Source organism: Myotis yumanensis, unplaced genomic scaffold (genome assembly GCF_028538775.1).
Source record: "Myotis yumanensis isolate MYYU_CA2020_CCGP unplaced genomic scaffold, mMyoYum1.0.hap1 SCAF_5, whole genome shotgun sequence".
NCBI lineage: Eukaryota > Metazoa > Chordata > Mammalia > Chiroptera > Vespertilionidae > Myotis > Myotis yumanensis.
Genome location: NW_027223756.1, coordinates 24,572,122 through 24,596,063, shown reverse-complemented (window position 1 = coordinate 24,596,063; position 23,942 = coordinate 24,572,122). Strand labels below are relative to the sequence as shown.

At 50.3% G+C, this 23,942-nt stretch overlaps 1 protein-coding gene across 4 annotated transcripts in view; it reads left to right on the top strand.

Moving 5' to 3' along the window:
- Nucleotides 1-23,491, top strand: part of SH3RF2 (SH3 domain containing ring finger 2) — a 115,700-nt gene extending 92,209 nt beyond the window's left edge. Inside the window, exons 8-11 of one of the 4 annotated variants that reach the window (XM_070414686.1) lie at nt 310-560; nt 3,996-4,354; nt 6,430-6,726; nt 19,806-23,491. In XM_070414686.1, the coding sequence (XP_070270787.1) occupies nt 310-560; nt 3,996-4,354; nt 6,430-6,693 (874 nt within the window). In that variant the 3' untranslated portion in view covers nt 6,694-6,726; nt 19,806-23,491. Of the gene's footprint in view, nt 1-309; nt 561-3,995; nt 4,355-6,429; nt 6,760-8,738; nt 8,904-19,805 lie in introns of those variants that run through there. The other 3 variants (XM_070414685.1, XM_070414684.1, XM_070414687.1) reach the window with 3 other exon arrangements.
- Nucleotides 23,492-23,942: the final 451 nt, after the last annotated feature.

Sequence of the window (23,942 nt, the reverse complement as noted above, 5' to 3'; positions counted from 1 at the left end):
GGTCTGTAGGACACGTAGGTCATGTACTGCCTTCAGAGAGTCCCTGAATGGAAAGGAATCACCATGGCAAAGCCAGGTGAACACGGAAAGGACCCTTATGAGACCCTCAACACACCCACAGTCAGCAAGTGTAGGATGAGGCTACGTAGTTAAGCCCACATCGTGGACAAAAAGCATATTTATGGGTAGAAAGAGGGCGAGGAAGAGCCACATCTGGTCTACGGCTGGGAGCTGGTAGGTTTTTAAAACAGGACTCTTGACTGACCATTTGCTTTCTCTGTTTCTTTTGAAAACAATTTTCACACCCAGAAAGACATCTAGTTTTCCAGACCCCCGGAGCCCTGGTCTCTATGCCACATGGACATTGTCGACCTCCTCTGTGTCCTCCCAAGGCAGCATTTCAGAAGGTGATCCCCGACAAAGCCGCCCCTTCAAGTCCGTCTTTGTGCCCACGGCCATAGTCAACCCCGTGCGGAGCACAGCCAGCCTGGGCACCTCAGGACAGAACACTCTCCGGAAAGGGCGGGGCAGCATGAGAAAGAGTAAGTGGTGGCAGAGAGGTATGTGCCTAGAGCTAAGTGACTGGGGAAGGGGGGGGGGGGGGGGAGAGATTGACCTCGGTGGACAGAGTGCTTCCTGCAAAAACAAGGATCTTGGCTTTAAAACAAGCCTCAGTGGAAGGTTTTTTTGTGATTCCCAAATACTGAGCTGTTCTACTGGATGCAGACTGACCCACTCAAGGTCACTGCCCTCCAGTCACGTCATACACGCACGTTGACTGACTGGGTGCCAACCTGTAATTAGAACACAGCCAAGGTGGATGCTGGCTCTCATTAAGAGGGAACAACCAAAGCACTTGCTGGAGCAGTGCTTCTCAAATTATGTTCAAGGGAACCCCTCAGGGGGGTCAGAAGGAAAACAAAGGAAAGGAAGAGGGGAGAAAGGAAAAGAAAGTTAAGAAGTCAACGCTAAGAGCCTCTGAATCCCATTTTGTTATTTAACTAATATATGCATGAGGTTAAAGAAAAAAAGAATTATGTTGTACAAAAGTAAGTCTCCTTATATCCTTCACTTCCAGTCTCAAGTTCTCTTCCATGTACTTCTATACCTTGTCATCATACTCACGGCACTGTCCTGCACCTTGCTTTTATTTTTACCCATAACAGCCACCTGCACACATGGCAGTAATATAGAGCTTGTCTCTTAAAAGCCATGTTTTTATCTCCTAAAACATTGAACTTCTACACAAGGCCTAATTTGCAAGGATTTTATAAAGTGTTTGAAACCCATTGTCCTACAAAACAGCAAGATTCTGTTATTTATTTATACACCTTTCTAGAAGGAGACAATGAGCCAAGCAAAGTAAACTTGATTCATTTTGCATCCTCTGATTTGAGCTGGACTCTGCTATCTTTTAAAAAAAAATGATTCAATGTGAAGATGCAATAAGACTGACTAGTCAGAGCAAAACAGTGAGACAATATGCCACACAGGAAAATGTCCCAGGAAAATTCATATCTTAGCTCCACCCACTACCAGTGCTTTCATCTGGTCACCTGCTGGACCTCAGTGCCACCACGCCTGCCTCTCAGTTCCACCGACTGTCCTCCTGCTTCTCCCTCCAGTACCTCCACCTTATACCCACCACCACCCCCCCACACACACACACACACACAGTAATTGATCCCACCATAACAGCCTTGGGCCAGCTACTGACCTCTTCAGTCTTCAGTTCTCTCATTCATAAAATGGAAATAAATGGGGGGAAATGGAAATAAAAACAGTACCAACCTCATCAGGATTATTGTATGGATTTAATAAAATAATCCACATAAGACGGATGGCACAGCACCTGGCCCGTAATAAGCTCTTGAGAAATAACTATTTTATAGTATTATTATTTTATCCGTCTCATCACTGCTACTGCCACTAAGCAGATCACCTCTGCTCCATCCAGAGCCTGCGCTCATGGAGACTCAGCCTGGACCACTTACAGAAGCCAGGCAGTGCGTCCCACCAGCAACTACTCACTTTCCTCTCATGGGCTCGCTCCCTGCCTTTGCACACATCTTGATTAACTCGGAGCTTTGACTGTTTGCATTGCACGCACGTGCAATGAGAAAGCATTTGCTCTTTTGGAAGTTAGGAACCAACAAAATAAATAGGTAAGGCAATTTTTCACACGTTTCTGGGAGCCCGAGGCCACGTCTGCCCAGTGCCGCTCTGACTTTTCCAGATCTGGGAGGCTTTCTCTCTCTCCCCTTCTGGAGGTGAGGCTGGTCAAGCTCTCAGTCTCCCCGAAGCGAAGAGAAATGACAGCAGAAATGACCTCACAGGGCGGACCATGGCAAAATAAATATCCACGTGGAAAGGTCAAACTTGTAAATGGTGACTGGCTTGCTCGCAGCGGCTGAGAAGGCCGAATGTGAGTGGCGAGCATTCTGCTTTTCACGTTCATGTCCGGCTTGACGAAAAGTCACAGCGCAGAACAAGGCCTTGGCGCGGGCTCCTGTGCGGGACACAAACGGCTGAGCCACGCCACCTGTGCCTCTCAGTGCTGGGGACCCTTAGGGAGAAATGGCCACAATGCTTCTCAGGGGTGTCTCTCCCTCCTGCCCCCCAGTGCCGTGAGCTCCTGACTATTCCCCAAATACCTACAGGACATATTCCCAAGGAGTGAGGATCTCCTGTCTCCAGGGGATGTGAGCGGAACGGCTTTTCAATGAGAGGGGATCATCTCTGTTAACAAAAAGAACAAGAGCTTAGGGAAGGGGCAAAACCAAACTCCTGGACCTTGCATTTTATTTTTATTTTTATTTTTATTAGCTTCTGAGAGGAAGAGAGAGAGGCAGAACATCAATGATGAGAGAGAATCACTTATCAGCTGCCTCCTGCATGCCCCACACTGGGGATCAGCCAGCAACCCGGGCATGTGCCCTGACCAGGAATCGAACCGCAACCTCCTGCTTCAAAGGTCAACACTCAACCACTAAGTCACACCGGCTGGGCAGACCTCGCATTTTTAGGGTTTGCTATCCTTTATCCACAAATGATGTCTAACAAACATGGGCCATTTATTAGGCCCCAGGCGCGGTCCTAACACTTTGCATACATCCTGAAATGTACTCCTCGCGCCAGCCCTGCGGGGCGCTGCTATTAGCTCCGGTTTACGAGTGAGGGGGCTGAGGGGTCTGACCTGTCCCAGGCTCCCTGGGAGTAGATCTGATTCGTGTCAGGGGCTCTGCGAGGCTCATCCGCACACACCTCCCTCTGGAGTCACCTTTCCAGATTTGCTTCCCTCTGGTGCCACATCTGCCTGCACACCCGCTCTCTCTCAGAATCCCACCCGCCCGCCCCGAAGCCCAGCTAAAAGCGATCCCACCACCATCGAGCTAAAGCTGTTGTTAGCATGTTCTTCACGTCGCTGGCCAGAGTCCCTCCCCGCCTCTCCTTCCCCTCTCCCTCTCAGTTGACTCTTGTGTTTCTCAGTTTCTCTTCTGGGTTCCTCTCGTTCTCTGGCTTTTGTTTCCTCTTTGGTCTGCACACCTCTGTTTGCTTCTCATTGTGAAGCTGTCTCTAGGTCTATCTTCTTCACTTTCCATCTTAAAGGTCTGGAGGGAGAGAGTAGGAGTGTGTGTGTGTGTGTGTGTGTGTGTGTGTGTGTGTGTGTGTGAGAGAGAGAGAGAGAGAGAGAGAGCAAGTAACATACCTTCTAACACCCTCCTCCAACATTCAGCTAGCCACTTATTTGCTGCCAGCATCAGCAAACAGCACTAAAAAAAGAATAAGGTCACCTTTGAAAGACCCTGAGAGAATGTACGTGCAGTCAGATTGAGAAAGCACTTAACTATTCTGGGATATCAGGACACACTGCTCACCCAGCCTGCTGCGCCGCCTCCCCCCCCCCAACCCCCCCCCCCGCCTGCCCCCGCCCTCCACGCCCCCCCCCCTCCACCCCACCCCGTTGCTGATATCTCTGTCATGTGACTCCCCAGATGGATCCCTGCAGAGACCCATCCCGTCAGGAATCCCCACCCTTGTGGTGGGCTCCCTCAGACGCAGCCCCACCATGGTCGTCCGGCCTCAGCAGTTCCAGTTCCACCAGCCACAGGCGGTCCCCTCCTCACCCTTGATGGTGGTGGCGGAGATGGGACCCAAGCCGACTCCCACGGGGGAGCCTGCCCTCACGTGCATCAGCAGAGGCAGTGAGTCCAGGATCCACTCAACCGCCAGCTCCATCATCATGGAAGGCAAGGAAATCCCCATCAAGAGCGAGCCTCCACTCAAACCGCCCGCATCTGCCCCACCATCCATCCTGGTGAAGCCAGAAAACTCCAGAAACAGCAGCGAAAAGGTAGGAGTGAGCTGACCTTGGGGCCATGACTCTTCAGACCCCTAGCGTGGCTCAGTGTCCCAGCTCCTGAGATTTTAGTCTTAGTGGACGAGAAATCAAAATTACTGCCCCTGAAGGACCCCTACACGCAACCCCCTCTGCATCCTCACGTCCTCTCTGAACATTTCAAACACTTCTTTCAAGGCACAAGGTGGCTTGGGAAAAACATGGCTTTGGCAGCAGAGAAATCTGGATTTGAACTCCAGCTCTGCTGCTTGCTAGCTGGTGACTTTGGCCAAAACACTTCCCCTTTCTGAGACTTCTTTTTTTTTTCTAATCTGTAGAATGGTGGCGGTAAGAATACTAGTAACAGCCTCATAGGATTGGGGTGGACACTAAGTGAGTAAAGATGCATACAGCGCTTACAGAGGGCTTGATACATCATTGTTCGTGGTATAGAAGACGGTCACACTGAATTATGACAACTGTGGCAGGGATCAAATATGTTCATTTCCACTTCAGGGCTTTTCCCACTAGAAGACATACGAGATTTTGTTAACATCCTTGAAGCAGGAGGGATGGAGGATGGAGGAGGTGACATTAGGGAGTTGGGCAATGCTTATTATCTTTTAGTTTCTTGACCATCATAGCATCACCGCCACCACCCATTCCCCCTGACCTGGAAAGGCGGTGTGGTCCCCTTCTCTTCGTCACACACTGACTGACTGCTAATGACCTGGCAGGCACTGTGCTAATTGCTTCACGTTTCATCCTGACAACAACCCTCTGAAGCAGTAGTATTATCATTGTCGTCTTCATTTTAAAATGAGGACGTGGAGGCTGAAGGAGTTAGAGCACATTACCCAAAGGCACACAGCGGACACACAAGTCTGGAGTGGAATCCGGATCTAATACAAAAACTCATGCTCCTGACGCTAAGCTTATAGGGAAAGGCATTTGGAAAAAGTCCGTGCTGACTGATGGAAATGTCAGGAGGTGGCGTTTTGTTTTGTTTTTCCTGAATTCTCGTTTTCAAGTAAGCCAAAACCTTCCAGGCCCCAGCTGCCCGTCCCCGCAAGCTGTTAGATACAGCCTTCAAACTGCAAGCGTCCAGTAAGTGCCCAGGCCTCTGCTAGATATGATCAAGGTCTATCATAGTGTGAAGAAACCTGGATTCTCAGTGGGGGACACTAGGATCGAATTTCCTGGAAAAAAGAAATCATTCCTAAGCAGTACGCAGAGCACTTTATTAAGCCCCGAGAGAGGGACCAACCAAAGCCGATGCGTGTGGGCACCAGGCAGGTGGGTAACAGCCAGGAGAGGCGGAAGGAGGGAGAGGCGAGGCCTGTGCAAACAGGGGACATACCTCCCTATGGAGAGAGACTGCTCGTCCGTTGTTGCCAAAATGGGGCTCAGGCCCAGCGTGCCGGATCTCTGATTTTTAAAGAGACATACAAACGACTGATTTCGATGTGCGATCTCCCAACTTCCTACAGCTCTCAAACATGCTGCAGGCTAAATTCAGCCCGCAGGTGTCCAGTTTGCAAACCTCTCTGAGGACCTCTCAGCCTGTGGGGCTGTCCAGATGGCATCAGCAGGGGGGCCTCAGGAAGGGGGCGCCTTGAGTTAGGCCTCCAGGGTAGGCGGAGAGAGGAGAGAGGGAAGGTGAACTGAGACTTTCCAGAATAGACCAGACCCTCTGGCCTCAGGCCCTTTCCCAGGCAGGCCTAGCAGATTTCTTCTAGAGAATTCCTAATGGATCTTCAGTTCTCAACAACGGAACTAGCTTGGCCTCTAGAAAGCCTTCCCTGCATACCCGCCCTCCAGCTTTAGTTTCATATTCGTCTGCATTGAGCATCTACACGTCCCCCATCCTGGCGCTTGTGGTTACAATTGTCTTTTTGTCAAGGGCAACTGTATTCACTCGGGTTCACAGCTCCTCACAGAGTGTGGGATGCGTGGTAGACACATGCAGTTCCTGAATGAACACGTACATGAGGCCCTGAGGCGGGGCCAGAGCGGAGAAACAGCATGAAGCAGGTCCCAGGGATGCCTCCCCTCTCACCTGGGTCCCTGTGTTCTTCTTTCTCACACAGCAAGTCAAGACCGTGAGATTTCAGAATTACAGCCCTCCTCCCACCAAACACAGCACCTCCGGGAAGCCTGAACATCCTGCCACCCCTAAGGGGTCCCAGCCTGAAGTCACCCCCTTGGGCCCGGAGATGACCATCCTATTCGCCCACCGCAGCGGCTGCCATTCTGGACAGCAGACAGACCCCCGGAGGAAGTCAGCTTTCAGCAAAACCGTGGCCCCAGTGTCCTCCGCCTCCGCCACACAGACCACGTTTCCCAGCAAATGAATCTACGGGTGGCTTTTCCTAGACCCCAAAGAGGTGAATTGCATTTAAATACAGTCTGCCTCCACAGAGGGTGTCCTGCCATTCTTTGGGTGCTCGAGCCTGGGTCCTTGTTCTGCCCATTTTATCTCTGGGAAAGGAGAGGTGGGGGCAGGGACTCCTGTCCTGGGCGGGAGGGGAGATTGGGCCTTCCAAAATCACGACCCTACACAGCAAGGCCCGCTGCTCGGACCAAAGAGTGGGAGACCATCCCGCCTGCCCCGTCCCCAGCCTGGAGTGTGTGCGCTCTTGCCCTGTGTTCTGCGTAGAATCGATGTGGTGGGAGTGCTGGCATTGCTTTTTTGACCTCACCATCCTGTTCGCCACGAGCTTCTGCCATCTTCTGGGTCCTGTACTCCAGCCACTAGGAGCTGCCATATCTTTTCCCTCCACAGAGTCCCAAATCCTGGGGCAGGGGGAGAATTTCTGGGGAGGGTGTGAGATAGATACCAAAGGCCTTGCTCCAAATGAGAAGGTCAGAGGGAAAGCTGACTACCTAGTATCAAATGCTTATCCTGCTGCAAGGTGTTCGATCCATTTCCCACGTTGAGTCTTACTCGAGAGAGAGAGGCAGGGAGCAGGCAGCTGTGGGTGTGGTGCTGGGTGGTGCTATGGACCAGCCACCCAGCTAGAGGCTGGCCTCCCCAGGAAAGCACAGCGAGCTTCCAAATAACTTGTAGGCGGAGGGGTTTGGGTTTCGGTAGATATTCTGTTTGCATTGCAACGTTCGTTAGTTTCTCTAATTCCTTCTCCTTCGGGGAAGATGAGCTGTTTCACCGGCTGAAGGATAAGGCATCCATCCGTGTTCATGGAAGATGCCAGCCCAAGGCTTGTGTGGGGGCACTTCTTAGAGGAAAGCCACTGTCAAGGGGACTAGACCAGGGGTGGGGAACGTCCGGCCTGCAGGCCGTATAAGGCCCACGAAATCATTTGGTCTGGCCCTGCCAAGGCATTAGGGGTGAGTTGATTAAATGTTTGACCAAATACAGCAGGCTAATTTTTAAATTAATAATTTTGTATGGCCCTCAGATGATGTTATAAATATCCAAATGTCCCTTGGCAGAAAAAAAGGTCCCCCACCCCTGAGCTAGACAAAGGATGCTGGAGAGGAAAAGGAGGAGGAGAAGGAGGGGAGGAAAATCCTGGAGAGAGAGGCAGCAGGGGGGGTGATGAAAAAGAGAAAGAGAGGATTGGGGAAAAGCATCAGGAAAGAATTTCAAAGAGGAGAGATTGGCCTTGACATTCCTGACAGGTGGGGGAAGGAGGACGAGTCTGCACAACTAGGTGACCCCACTAGGAAGGGACTGAAGTGAGCAGGACAGCCTTGTAAACGGTAGGAGGGCGTCCCGAGAGCTAAGGCAGAGCTGTCAGACCCCATCCATTCTCATGAAACTTCACTGCTGGGATTTCACATTCACTGCATGCCCAGCAATGCGGGCACTTTCATGCACAAATGCCATTTGCTGCGAATGCTGGGTGCCCTTAAAAAAAGGCAGGTCTGCTTACAACATTCCCTTTCTTGAAGAATTCCCAGTTCTTCAAGGTCCTGGTATAAAAACACATACTTTACATACCCACCCACACACTTGACAAAGTGAATCATCCCCCACTTTTCCAGATCTTAATAAGACAAAAACAAAACCATAATCCTATCAAGGAACCAGGCACAGAGGTCAGACCTGGGTTAGACCCATGTCTACCCCACAGAATCAGCACCCCAATTCCATGCCACATGAGGAAATGGGAGAAAGACACAAGGACAGGGAGACATGGGATGATATGAATTCCTACACTTCATCTTTATAAAAAAAAAAATCATGCTGATAAGTTTAGCAATCTAGTCTACACCCAGAATGGCAGGTATAGGACATGACCAGCCAACTCAGTAGCAATGGCTCCAGATCATTTCTAACCGTTGGGGTCAAGCAGGTTGTTTTGGATGTAACAGAGATGCAATTCATGCTTTCCAAATGAAACAATATTCTTCCCATTGTCCACTCTCTCTATAGGGTTACCTCTCTGAGAACTGTAAACAACCCCAAAGGCTGGCCATCCCCACTCCACCCACCCTCTTCGCCCAGGTCCAGCATCAAACCAAATCCCATCTCGGTGGAGTCTAATGGGGATTTGAAAGGGGCAGGAAGGTGTTATTTCCCAGTAAAAGTTTAACTCACTGGCGCCTCCAATCATTTATCCCATCAACACGCTTCAGACATTGCCTATGTGCCAGGCACCGCAGTGATTTCCAACAACCTTATGAGGCCGGTATAACTGTCCGCACTATAGAGCCGAGGACCCTGAGGCTGGAGAGTACCCACAGGCAGCGGCAGAGCGGGACTGATAGCTGCCCACACCCCCGAGTTCAAGCTACCTCCCTTCACATCCCACTTGGGACGACGCTGCGTGAACCCAGGATGCTGGCTTCAGCCTGCGGGAGGCGGCAGGGTGCTGCGGTTGCAGGTGGTGCACACAGACTGGGTGCAAGTCCGCTTTTACCACTTCCTGGCCGTGTGATGCTGGGCAAGTCACTTAACCTCTCTGGGCCCTGCTTTCTTACATAGAGAGGATAGCCGTGCAACTTCATTGGGCTGTTGAGGATTAACTGGGATGATACTAGAAAGTGACTTAAACCGTGCTGGCACAGAGCAAACACCTAACAAATGTCAGTCGTGCGTGGTTTTAAGGCAGCAAGCCATTGATATTTCAGGTGAGAAAGTCTGAAATAAGGGCGCGCCCAGGGCTGTAGTGTTAAAAGAGACCAGCGTGGCCTAGTCATGGGGGTTATAGCACAATCTACGCTGAGTCTTGGAGGACAAGTAAGAGTCAGACAGAGAAAGGGGTGGGAGGAAGGCTGTCCCAGGCAGGGGAGGAAGCATCTGGCGATCGAGTTTAAATGGAGCGACGCAGGCACGTTCTCTTATACCTAGAGAACCCACCCCTCTGAGGAACATCCCAGGGATCCTGGCAGGACCCCAGCACCTCGCCTCTGAGCCAAACATTTCCTCCCGTGACATCTCTGTCCCCCCGGCTACCCTCTAAGTCCCTAGCAAGGGCGCCCCCTCGGCCTGTGACCGGACCTGGCAGCTCTGTGCTAGGCAAGCTGCTGAGGGCAGGCTCTGAGGTCCGTACTTGAGGACACGGACTCCTTAAGGGCTTCCATACCCTCACTTAGGGCTGGTCTCCTCCCTCCTCTGGTGGGGCCAGCCACACCCCTCTGCCCGCCACCGGCCTCAGACAGGGCTTCTGGGGCCGGAAGAGCAGTGCCCTACCTGTGACACAAGACGTGGCTCACTGACTTCCAACGTCTCTTGAAAATTCAGGTTCACACCGGGCTGCCCTCCTGAGCGGCAGCAATCCCAGGGCTGGGCCAGGCCCAAGGCTGCTTCAGCCAAATGGACCGCCCTGGCTGGCGTGGTCACGTGACCTGCATAGGCTGGCGTGGTCACGTGACCTGCCCCTGACCTGGGCACGTTCCCCTGGACACCGTGTGCCGGGCTTCACCTCTCAGAGTCCTCGCAAACCCCTGACAGTCAGAGCTGGATCCTTAGAGATCCGCTGGTCCAGGGCACGTGGCCTCGGGAGGGAGCGTCATGGGCCGCACGTGGGCCCTAGAGAGTGCGCCTCGGTCGTTTCGAGGTGGGAACCGGGCATCTGTGTTGTCAGCAGGCTCCCCAGTGATGCTTATGCACGTAGAGTGTGAGAACCGAACCCGCCTTTCTCGTGTTTTCCAGCAGAGCTGACATTCAGCAGGAGTGCGGCCACGCTGGCTGTTAACACTGAAAGGGGCCTGTACTGATGGGTAAATCGTGGCTGATCTGAGCTCCCCAAGGCCTCGCCCACTCCTGCACCCTCGCCCCTCCTCCAAGCCCTCCCCATCACTCTTACCTTCCAGCAGCCAAGGGATTAAGGCCAGCTGAAACCTAGCAATGAAACCCTCCTTCATTCTGATTGGCTAGTGCCTATCCACACGGGTTAAGTATCTTGTTGTAAAGACTAAGGCCCAGAGAGCCACTCAGAGGCTGAGAAGCTGCTGTGGAGCCCAGCACTCTTCCCCACCCCCACCCCTGCCACCGTCCAGCCCTTGACAGTCACCGTCAGGCCCCCTGCTCGCCAGTCTACGATTCTCAGCAGGTACTTTCACAGGCATAAGCAAAGTCCTTAGTTTCCCAGCTCCTCTGGCATCCCTTTGGCTGGCATAGGAGTCATTTGTTTCAGTGCAATGAGCTGGCATCCATCCTCATCGCCTCACCCGCCTCTGTCCACACAGGCCAGCCCCACAGCCTCCGGCCCCCCTTCCCATGAAGAGAGCAGCTGTGGCGGGCAGGGTGGCAAAGTCCCACAAGGCTCTCCAGGTGGGAGCAAGTGCTTAGCAAGCTGGGCCGTCCCAGGCCAGCAGCTACTGCCACCGATGCTCCTCCTGTTTATGCCTTGAGAGTAAAGACCCCAGTTCTCCTTTGGCTAAGAGGAGGGTGTGTTTGCACTTGCAGCAGCCTCTCGGGGGACCAGGAAAGACAGGACTTGGGGAATGTGTTTGGCAGGCAGGACCAAACCAGAGGAGTTCATTCCAAAGAGCCTTGTAGCAGGTTGGAGTCACTGAGCGTCAATCTCGCCAGGACGTTTTGCTTGAAATAGAACAATGTTAAATGATCAAGCCATCTGTTTGCCAGGTCATCGTGTTGTGTCCTAGACCAGAACAGAAACAAAATGTCCCAGGAAGCCCTTCTGCCTCCTGGCCTACATGTTGACAAATAGAATGTAGCAGAGGTGGGATCAAGGTGATGGGGGTGGGGGGCATGGAGGAGTATTACAAATCCACCCAGGCATCCATCCATCCATTCATTCCACAGCCGGTATCCATCACTCAGGCTGGACCAGGCTCTGTGGGAGGCAGGGGGATACAGTGATTAACAGGATAGGTAAAATACACATGGCCCTCAAAGAGAGGGATCCTCATTACTTTTGTCTGGACTTGGGGATCCCTTTCTGCTCATCTCCCTTTTTAAATGAAAATATATATATATATATATATATATATATTCATAAAACAAACAACCATACATCTACCACCTAGCTTTTTAAAAAATAATAATACCATTGAAGCCTGCTGTACCCCTCATCCTTTCCTCCCCTCCTCCCCGCTTTGCTCCCAGCCACTGTCCTAAACTCCATGCCTATCATTCTCTTGTAAATTTCCCACATGTGTACCATATGGGATCCTCAATGCAACTCAGTCAACACTAATCAAAGCAAATATTGCAATCTGAGGCCTTATATGCCCCACCTGAGTGTCCGGACGCCCATCTGGCTTCCGTCACTGGGCATCTGAGCCTTTGATTCATTGCTGGGAGTTGAGATTTTGATACACAGGCATGTCTGGTTTTGAGAAGTTCTAGTTTAGAGGGATTTGTACAAGAACTCGCCCAAGCACAGCTGTTTTGGGAGATCTTGCTGCTCCTGAATAGAGAAGGTGTGGGTTGGAGCTGTGCCCAAATGGCTTGAGTACAGGCCTCTCCAGGCAGCTTTCCTCAGGGCCTGGCCTGGCACCTCTGGGGAGCCGACTGCAGAAACCAGAGCTCCTCAGAATCTGAAACTAAAACAGATCTTGCTGCTGCTGCTGCTACTGCTACTACTGACAAATTCTCCTAGGGGCCTTGTGAAGGATGCAGGGAAAATCTCTTTCTGTCCCCAGACTATAGATCAAAAAACTGAGACTCAGAATGTTCCAAGGCCTTGCTTAAAGTCACATAGTAGTTTGAGATGGAAGGGAGACTTTAAAAAAAACAAAACGTTTCTCTAACCCTTCATTCAGCAATAGTTGCCACTACTTACTGAGCACCTACTATGTGCCAAGCACTTCACATGCGTTATGCCATCAAATCCTACTCAACCCAATGAGGGGAGGTTCTGCTATTATCCCATTGTAGAGTTAGAATTAAGGCTCAGAGTTCAAGTGACCTGCCCAAGGCAACAAGGACTAGAACCCAGGACTCTATGCCCAACTGTAATGTTATCTCCCCACGTGCCTCTTGTTCCATGGCAACTATAAACACACAACAAGATTGAGTTGGGAGAGGATAGACAAGCAGGCGTGTAATGCTGAGATCACAGGCATGGAGATGGAGACGGGGATGGAGTGGGAGGTTTAACTCAGAGAGTCAAGCCCTCCAGAAAAGCTACAAGGGTCTTGTCATCCAAGAAGAAGGGGTGGTAAGGAAGGTAACAGAGTGTTCTATGCAGAGAAACCCAAAGAGCAAATCTATCCCTGCTGCAAGGGCAGCCAGACACATTGAAAAAGAACTGAGGCTTACAATGTGGTTCTGGATCATTGACATCAAAATGAGATGATCATTGTGCATTCCCTAGGCCTCTCCCTCTTCATGAGTTCATTTCTGGTTTTGCCTGTCCTCACTGGAAATGATACAGAGCAGAACAGAATATGATTTCCAAAATGACCCCCACTTTCATCTTCTCTGTGGGAACAAAAGGGCTCAAGAGCTTACATTGTCCACTTTCATCTTCTCTGTGGGAACAAGGGCTCAAGAGCTGACATTGTCCAGTGTTCCATGCTGGTATTTATCCAAAGTTCAAAGGCAATTGCTTTTGGGGGTAAGCACATACCCACAGATTAAAGCTAATTATGCAAATAAGGTCACTACTGGATGGATAGGAGTGGCAGCCTGGTAAGGACTAAAAGGATGCCAGCCAAGACCCAGGGACAATGGCAAAAGGCATTTGCAAAGGCCATTTTGTGTATCTTCAACTAATGCTGTTGGCGTAAGTGCTAGCATAACCCACTGACTTGGTGAAGGCCATTCGCACTGTCAGAGTTTGCCTGCTGTAGAGTCTGTGTCCTGGAGACCAGAGCCATCCTCATGTTGTTCCCATGAAAATGGCGACTCCCTGGGCCACCAAGAGGATAGTGAGAGCCATTTCCATTCAGGAGACACTCACATTAAGCAAAGCTTGAATCAAAATGTAAGGAGACAGTGAAAATGCCTGGAGGACCAAAGAGGAAGTCAAATAAATATCAACTTCAAAGAGCTATACCCAGATTCCTGCCCCTCCTCATCCTCCCTCCCCCACCAGATCCTTGGGGAGAGAAGTTTCCATTGCTGTCTGGGAGAGCCAGAGATTGCACTGCATGAACAGGACATGTCAGTCACAGCTCAAGAGCGCTGGCAGCAGCCTCCAGGACAAGGAGCAGAGCCATCAGTCAGAGGGGCAATACTGTTTGGAAGGGAAGGCTAATTTTAGATATCAGAACCACAGTTCCAAAAACTCCATTTGCACATTCTATTTAGGAGCGGAATTCTTTTATAAGCTCAAGTTGTTTTTAGATATTGGCAAATTTGAGAGCTTAGACCTCCATCATGGAGACCTCCAACAGAAAACTAGATTTTAAAGCATCAGTCAATAAGGATTCGGGGGGTAGCTATACCAGGACAGGGTAGCTCAATTCCCAACCCGCTGGAACTTTACAAGATAGGGAGAAGCAAACTATATATATACTAGTAAAAGCCTAAGAGACCCAACAACCGGTCGACCAGTTGCTATGATACACACTGACCACCAGGGGACAGATGCTAAATGTAGGACCTGCCCCCTGATGGTCAGTGTGCTCCCATGGCCGGCCAACCTCCGTGGCTCCTCCCCCTGGCCAGCTGGCCCCAATGGCCCTGATCAGAACTGGGTGAGATGGCCCCGATCAGCCCCAATCACCAGCCAGGCCAAGGAACCCCACCCATGTACGAATTCATGCACCGGGCCTCTAATATAACTAGAGGCCCAGTGCACACATGCACCATGGGATCCCTCAGCGTGGCCTGCAGGGATCGGCCGAAACTGGCAGTCCAACATCCCCTGAGGGATGTAGTAGTGCGCAAAGTGGCAGGCAGCCAGGAAAGAGCCCGAGCCCGGGGCAGGCGCCACGCTGCTCCCACTTATCCCAGCCCCACTGTGCCTGCTGCCACCACTCGGTAGGCTTGCTGCTGCTCACCAGCCGTGAGCCCGGTCTCTGACACCCATGGGTTACCTGGCTGGCACTCCTGCAATGGGAGCACACTGACCACCAGGGGGCAGCTCCTATGTTGAGCGTCTGCCCTCTGGTGGTCAGTGTGCATCATAGCAACTGGTTGACCAGTCGCTTAGGCTTTTATATATACAGATGAGAGGCCTGATGCACAAAATTCGTGCAAGGGGTTTGGCCCTCGCAGCCCCGGCTTTGCCTGGAAGGATGTCCAGAAAGTCATTTTGCTGTCTGGTCTAATTAGCTTATTATGCTTTTATTATTATAGTTAACTAAGAGACTGGGTTTTAGAACCAAATCATTTGAGGGTTTTGTTCCAGCTTTGTCACTAGTTATGTTTCCTTTGGCAAATGACTAAAGAAACTTGGAAAAGTTACAATACCTCCCTGAATCTGTTTTGTGTAACATGGGGATTAGAATCTCCACCTCATCGGGTTCTCGGGAGGGTTAAAGGAGATCATGCGTGTACAGGCCTGATCATGGCATTGGGTACATTGAAGTGTCCGATGAATGGTAGCTACTACCAATAAATGGATATGGAGGCACAATTCAAAAATAGAGCTAGGCTGCACCCTGTGGGCAGAAGTGAGAGAGGGGAGCAACGAGGAGGTTTCCGTTGCCAGGAGAGCTTCATTGAGGAGAAAGGGGGTTCTGAAAGATGGTCGGAGACATGGAGAAATGTTATGTGGGGTTCTGGAACCACATGTCCCTGAGTTCAAATCCTGGCCCCACCACTTATTGGCTGTGTGACTTTGGAGCAAGTTAATTAACCTCTCTGAGACTTTCCTCATCTGCAGAGTGGAAACAATGATCAGCACTTCATAGGGGCTGGGAAGAGGAAGGGAGATAGGTAGGCCAGATGCCCGTGAACAAAAGGGGCCCTAGAAGTGGTGGCTGTTGGAGGAAGAGTGTGACAAAGGCTTGAAAGCAGGCGAGCAAGAGAAATGCTAACTCCAGGGACAGAATGTCAAGAGCTGCCATTCATTAGAGTGTGCTAAGTGCCAAGTAGAGGGCAGTTAGAGGCTGGTCAAGAGCACTGCGAGTCAGGTGACTGAATTCTTCCCTGTGTCACCAGAGCAAGTCATGTAAGCTCCCCAAGCTTTAGTTCCCTCGCTTGTAAAATTCAGGTACTAACTGTGCTTTCCCTGAGTGCTGGGTAGGGGTCGAATGAGATAATGTGCGTGCAGTCATTAGCACAGTGCCCAGCACATAGAAAACACTCTGTACCCCCAGTTATCATTATTATTTACATGGACATTTCCTCCTTTGATCCTCACAACAGCCCCACAAGTGAAGTGTCATCGCCCCCTATTTATAGATCAAACAGCTGGGGCTCCGAGACCAAATCGCCTGCCTGAGGCCACAGCGAGGAAGCAGTGGGGCAGCTCTGAAATCGCAGCTTCCTCACGCTCCTCGACTTTCAGATAAGCTGGTACCAGGGTTGCGGCGACATGACAACTATTTTTAAATGTGTCTTATGCCAAAACCCTCATGTGTCTTTTCTCTTCTGGCTGTCCCCACCGTGACCTCGCCCCCTCATCTGTTGAAGATGGGAAGTTTAGGGTTGTCTGCCACCCTGGAAGGCACCGTGAGCCCATGGGTGCTGCCCCTCTTGGGGGCTTACAGCTTCTCAAGGTTGACGGGTTTATGAAACATCCATTCTGACTTGCAGACAGGTCTGACACAGACAGGCCTCCAGCTGGCTGATGAGCTCAATAACAACCCTCCTCCTCAGTGCCAATTAATGGAAATCCAATGTCCCTGGCACGCTTTGTAATTCAGAAAGGGCACATGCTGATTCCTCCGACCCCTGCTGGACATGTCACTATGCCCAAGGGGCTCCAGGCCCACGTGCTACCTCTCACTCCACCTCCATTTAAAGTCACAGACTCCTCTTCCGGCATAGAAATCAATGTCGCCTCACTCATTTTCATTACACAATATTGACTGACCATCCACTGTGCACCAGGTTTTGTTCCATACAGTTGGGGTACCGCAGTGAACAATGCAAGTAAGGTCCCTGCCTTCATGAAGGAGGGTGAGTGATAAGCAGACACATAGAATTATTTCTATGTGACATGTTATCAAGGAAACCAGACAATGGGACAGAGAATGGCTGAGGAGGATGAGCTATTAGGTAGGGTGGCCAGGAAAGGTTTCTCCAAAGAGGTGACATTTGAGCTGAGATTTGAAAGCTAAGAAGGAACTAGACATACAGTGTGGTGAGGCAAACAGGACTGAGCTCAATGTGTCGAGGAAATTCATTCATTAATCAGACATTTTTGATCATATAATAAATATGTGTTGAATGACCAAGTGGATGATGGATGAATCTGCTTTTTCCTGCCAGAAGGGCCTTCATAAGGAGGATGAACTGGGGGTGACGGCACAGCATTTTCTCCAGCCCCATCCTCAGCTCTGAAACAAGGGGCCTGGCTCAGGCACTGGCATCCGGGGCTGCAGGAGCTTAAGAACTCGCCTTCTTCCGAAGGAATTGGCCCTCCCGGCACTTTAAAACAATGACTGCACAGCCAGTCAAAAGTAATTTGTCTTTTTTTTTTTTTTTTCTAAGCAGTCAAAATGGTTGTTTGGAATTGTGTAGACAAGACATGAAATGTCATCTCATTTGTTATTATTAGGATATATTTATTGAATTTCCAAGCCCATTATTCATTGGACTTATTAGTTATTGTCTCTCTCCCTGTCCCTCCCTCCCTCCTTCTTGTCTTCCTCCTCCTTTTCTCCCCGTCTTTCTCTCTGGCCCAGCAGTTAAGATCCCAGGCTATAGAATTGGAACACTTCAGTTGTACTCCAAGTGTGACTTGCTGTGTGACTATAGGAAAGTCACCTCACCTCTCTGAGTCTCAATTTTTTTCATCTGTAAATCGGGATTAAAAAATGAAGTCCATCCCACAACAACTACATAAATAAATACTGTAGTGAGCTATCATTATCCTCACGTTTAGGTTAGGATGTAAGATTTTAAGAACTCAATTCAGGAAACTGAGACTTAGATTTTTAAGACAAAAGAAACTAGCAATGAGTGTGGCGATGCGTCAGTTGGATGATCTGTATCCACTTGAAGGGTTTCCCATTGAGATAATCAAGAAGCAGGATCACAATAAATAGCCTTCAAGATGTCTCTTCATTTATTAATAATACTTGTGAGCCAGCAATTATAGACCCCTGCTATGGGCCACACACTGTTCTATTGCTTTACTTATATTGACTGATTAAAAAAATCTCACCACACCATACATAGTAAACATTGTTACTATCCCCAGATTACCTATAGGGAAGCTAAAACCTAGAGCGATTAAATAATTTCCACAGGGTCACATGGTTAGGCGTTAGACTCTGGGAGTAAAACCGGGTAACCTGGCTCGAGTCTGCGCTGCTAACCTCTTGCCACCTCATTCAAGCTGGGAGCAAGCTTTCTTGCTGACATCAGAGTTTTTTATGCCAAGCAGACTTGTCCTCTGCGTGTTCAATAAACAAAGAATTATTACCTGCCTAATCCTGAAACCCCACCTACAGACACGGCACTAACAAGGGCTGCCACCCAGCCCTGCGCAATGGCCGCTGTAGGTGAATTCCGCCTCCCCACTGATGGGGTTTTCAGTGCCTATTAAAATGTCAGTCGATCTTGGAGTTGAAGTTCTTTCTACATCATTTAGCACAACCTGGAAGGTCAAATCAATGTGCAGCCAGCCTTCCCTTGGCAGTTACTTCCTGATTACTTCCCTGCCCCTGCACTCGCTCAGAAATGCTACCTCACAATAAATGTAGTTAAAAGAGCGGACCAACCACCACCTCTCCCCAGGGATCCAGGAGAGATCAAAGCGGCCGTCCCTGGGCCCCCTGCGATCTTAACAGGCTGAGCCATCTCCAGAGGCAGGTGCCCAGCGTCAGCGCGGCACCCGCTCAGGCACAGGGGCGAGAAGCAGGCTACATCTAACACAGCACCTTCCCCTGTAAGGACGGAAAGGCGCGAATAGCAGGATGAAACTCCTGCCTGCATTTGGGGGTGCACGGGGAGGACAGCATAGCTCCAGATCCGTGTGACTTCTTGACGTGGGGGGACATTGAGTGGGGCAGGCGGCAGATGAGTCACATTTGCAGGCTCTGAGAGCTCAGTTTTGAGCCCGGATGTGGGCTGCCTACTTGAAAGCTCGAGCCCCTTCAGTGCACCGTGTTTCTGGAGCCACGGATCACAATTCTGCTGTGGGAGAGTGGGGGTTCGGGTAAGACTCCCCAAAATTGGCGGTTCCCATAAACGTGGTTGGCGAGATCTGACTGTCCCGCGCCACCCCGCCAAGAATGAGGCTGTGATCGTCATTACCGTTTCCCCAGAGAAAACTGGCCTGTTAGATCAGCAGGAACCCGTGGCGAGAAAAGAGATCAGGCTTCAGATGAAAGGAATTGGAACTCCCTTGGGACAAACTCTGAGGTGGGGTCTTTTAGAAGGCAAGTCTTTCTGTTAGTGGACCATTTCCCATCATCCTTTTGGCTTTCTCCTGTCCCCTTCAGCGTGGTCAGCTGGGACTTGATCTGCACTGAGAAGGGTGGAGAGCCCAGCACTGGCAGCCAAGTCACAGGGAGCAGCTGACTCCTGTGATGCGCAAACCGCCTGCCCTCACCCAGACAGATGTCACCAGGTGTCGGCTGCGCTTCCTTGTGACCATTCTCAGCCTCAGGAAGAGAAAGGGGGCCAAGGGCTGGGCGGGAGGGGAGGACATTGGTCACACATGTGGGTTGCTAGAGATGCAGGTTGAGCTTGGTCATCAGAATAGAATATTTAAGGCCTCGGAGAAATCCTGGTGGCTTTGGGATTTTAACTTTTCATTTTTGAAAGAATTTCAGACTTATAAAAATGTTGCTACAATAGTGCAAAGAAGTCCTGTATACCCTTCAGGGAGGTTCCCTAGAGATGAACATTTTACTGTTTTGCTTCTGTCTCTCAGATAGACTTATAAGAATTTTAAAGGACCATGTCTTCCCAGGATGCATGTGCACACAAGAGATTCTGAAATCTTTTTCCCCTTCACAGACCCTGCCTTGGTAATCTTCCCAGGAGGAGCTAGCAACAACGGGGATACTGACGAGAACCAACGGTCTGATTGGATGGAAACTGTTCAATGGAGAGTTTGTGGATCGTGTGATATTGCTTGGACTTTGGGGATGGTACAGGAGTACCAACAGGCTGGCCTCCAAGACAGAGGGTAATGGTGGGCCAGGGTAGAGAAAAGCAGGCAGGTCATGTGCTGTCTCAGGTTACACCAGACTCCCATCCCTCCTGTTACTTCGTTCTGTTGTCAAAGCCAAACTTGATCTTGCCGGTTTCTCACCTCAGCGCTGACCTGACAAATGAAATGCCCTCAGCTCTGTGGCCGGCCGGTCTCAGCTCGGGTTTAGAGCAGCGCAGGGGGAACATAATGTCCTGCTTGTGGGTGTTCGGGCCAGAGAGGCCGATGCTTCTACAGTGTTCCCGTCCTTCACCCCTCAACTCCCGCCCGAGCTCCTGCATCCCTCTGCCATGTCCCCATCCTTTCCATTGCAGTTCCCTCCTGTCTCCCCCCGCCCCCGACACTGAACATCCTGACCAAGGAAACAGGACTTGGCACTTAAAGAATCTCAGGCAAGAAAAATCCACGATGTTGTGAGAGACACGCCACAGACTGCAATGCTCACAGGGAGGCTATTTCAAGTCTAAAGATATAAAAATGCATTCTTTTGGGTTCAGAAGTAAGTCACCTTAAAGGACAAGTCATTCGAAGATAGTCTACCCCTGGTTTTAAATAATTGTAATTTTAGCCCTGGTCAGTGTCGCACCAGGGTTGTGGGTTCCATTCCTGGTCAAGGGCACGTACCTGGGTTGCAGGTTTGATTCCCAGCCCCGGTCAAGGCTTGTGGGGGAGGCAACCAATGGATGTGTCTCTCTCACATCAGTGTCTCTCTCTCTCTCTCTCTCTCTCTCTCTCTCTCTCTCTCTTTCCCACTTTCCTCCCCGCTTCCACGCTCTCTAAAAATCAATGGGGAAAATATCCTCATGTGAGGATTAACAACAAAAAAAATTGTAATTTTAAATTATCCATGCTAACATAGATAAATGCAACTCACAAATACCCCGGGACTCTCTGAGCCATACACTTTCATCTTCTCCCTTAAGACGTCAATAGGAATTTTATTTTTAAAAGCACGTGCTTTGGTTACCAAAGACCATGACAGGAAGGCAGCGTCATTTGGATATGTTGGCTGTTTTAAAGTTCAGCATCATAACCTGGCACCGACGCATCCTGTCTTCCACCCAGGCCTGCTTGTAAGCAGCAGCAAACAGCAGCCCAGCCGTGAGAGAGTAAGGATTGCATTTTGTGGTCACAGGAATGTTTTCTTCCGCGTGAAGCTGGCACCCATCCCCTCACAGGATGAGTAACTTAACCACACCCTTCTCTCGGTTAACCTTAGGGGCAACAAGAAGCCCCAAAGGATTGGCTTTATCTGCCAGGCGGTGAGTGAGAAAGCAGACGGTATAACGAGGCCGCAGACAGGGTAACTCAGCGATGACATCTCACATGTGGTCGATGATGGTGCTGCCAACTGTCAGTCAACCCTTCTCTCTGACCCACTGGGACTAAAGCGCCAGTTCCATCTCCTCCGGGATGAATTCGGGTTTTCTAGGCTCAGCAGCAATGAGTACAGAGATGCTGCCTTCAGATTCTTCCGCGAGGCCTTGCAGCCTACCTAGAAACAGGTTGCCACGACTTCGTTCACCAGGGTAAAGCCAGAACGTCAGCGTTGCAAGGAATTTTGCTTTTATGGATGATGTACGGAAAGGTTAAGTAAAGGCGAGCTGCCCGCACATAAGCAAGTTCTATAACCCGGGGGAGACAGCGTCACTTCTAATCCCCAGAAGCCTTTAGCCCACACTGGCTAGTGCAGCCTTGTCTCCAGGCCTTGGTGCAGGCTGTCTTCTCACAGTGGCTTCTCCCTCTCCTGTTTAGAGCAACTGGAAACCACCATTCTCCCTCACACTGGCTGGGTGTTAAGTCTCAGGGAACTTTCTAGAGTTTAGGATGGAAAGCTCCCCTTGCACCTGCATCATCAATCAACCAAATATTTTCTTAAAAACACAAAATGAAGACTCTGATTTCTTCCCAGACAGACCCAGAAGCTTAAGAAAAGCTCCCCTGTATCCTGACGTTTTCACCTCCGGACTGTCAGTTCCATGATTATAGATTCCCAGGAGTCAGGAGTCAAAAGGTGGTGGAGGTGCTGGGGCGGCAGGCAAGGGTGCATTATCATGATTGGAAGGAGGGCAGCCCATGCCCTGGCCGGCGTGGCTCGGTTGGTTGGTCAGGACACATGCCCAGGTTTCCAGTTCAATCCCTGGTCAGGAGTGTGTGTGGAAGGCAGCTGATCAATGTTACTCCCTCACATGGATGTTTCTCACTCTCTCTCCTTCTCCCTTCTATTCTTTCTAAAATCAATAAAAACATATTTAAGAACTAGAATGAGGTCAGCCCTGAAGTTTACCCCATAATACTGTGCTAACCATGAAGTCTGAGTTTCATCTTTTGGAATTGTTGCTTCTTACTACTATGCATTGGGTCAGTGGGGAGAAGGTGTTTAGGGGGGAAAAGAAAAGGGATAAAAATTCGCTCCTCCATGGAAATATAAGCAGAAAAGCTCTAGACGTCGTGTCTCTGCTTCCTTTTTTAAGTACAGTGTTTTTAATAGACCAAAAGAGAATCTTTGTGAGGAAATATGTGTGCGAATAATGTTTATAAAAAGAGTATATAATAATATGTTAGTGACTGTGGACTGTTGTATAAATAAGCCTTAGCTATATAAAATATATAAACATATAAGATCATTCTATAGGGTAGTGGACACTTAAGGCCTTCCCACTTGTCATCTCTTTGTCCTAAATAGAGTCGCAGGCTGGCAGCTTAGTTCCTGGACCTGCCGCTGTGCAGCCGCGAGGCTCGTGGGGTTGGTTCGCTTGTTTTCCCGTTTTGTAACGTGCCGCTTGTGCGGATTACTTTGCACTGTCTGCTGCGTGTGTGTTGGTGTTGTTTACCCACATGGAGTCCTCAGAGACCCGTTCCACACTTTGCATCTTGGAAAACCACACGGAACTTTCTAGTGAGAAGATCCACAGAACATGCCTTCACTGTTGGGGAACTCTCCGAGTTGGACCACTGACAGCTTGCTGTGAGGCTGAGCAAATGGGAAGTTTAACATCGGCCTTGTCTCGCGCTTCAATATCTGGTGTTGGACATCTTTTCCCCCGGGAAGGAGTCACATGCTTTGCTAAGTCCTTTTTCCCCTGGACTTGGCATGTTCTAGAGGAAACCAGAGGTCGGCCCTCACTCCCCTACCCCCGCTTCAGGACTCCCCTCCGGCAGCAGATTCTAAAGAACCGCCATGGTTTTAGTTGTTTGGGTCTGTGGCTCTAAGGAAGTGTGAAGTCTGCCTTTACCACCCAGGCCGATCTGAAGAAGGAAAGCGGGGAGGTGGGGGCTCCGCTCACACCTCCCACATCAGCAGGGAGGAGTGGGCCACGAACGGCGTGAAATGCCATCTGCTCTCCACGCGGGAGGGCGCGGTCCTGTGGAAATGGACAGATTACCAAGTCTCCTTTGCCAAAAATGCATGTTGTTCCCAGCTGTACGCTTGTGAAGCCGGTATGTGCTTTGGTAGGAAACAATAAAACGGGTTTATTTTCACTTAAAAGAGCTGTCTCTCAGACCCGGTGTTTTCAGTAGCTGCCTTGGAGAGGGGAATACTTCGTCATAGATTAAATGTCAGCATTGAGCATTAATTTTCCCAAAGGGCTCTGGTTCCTGGCAGCCGCTCTGGACATTCAAAAGGGAGGGCTGGGAGGAGAGGAATCACTTCGTGGGAGGGGAAGTGCTTCCTTTCGGTGGGGATGGCTGGGAGCAGGGGTGAGTGACAGGCACTTCCTCTAACCAGGCTGTCACCTCCATAGAGCAAGCCCACAAGGGCCCCCACAGGCCTCCTGGCCAGAAGTCTCTGGGTGCTTAGTGCAAAGGTGAGCAGCCCACCCTCAAGAGCCTGGCTGCCTGCCACTTAGCAGCTGTGTGGCCTTGGGCAAATCGCCTAACCTCTCTGTGGTTCAGGTTCCTTTTCTGGAAAATGAAGATATAATAGCACCTACTTGAGG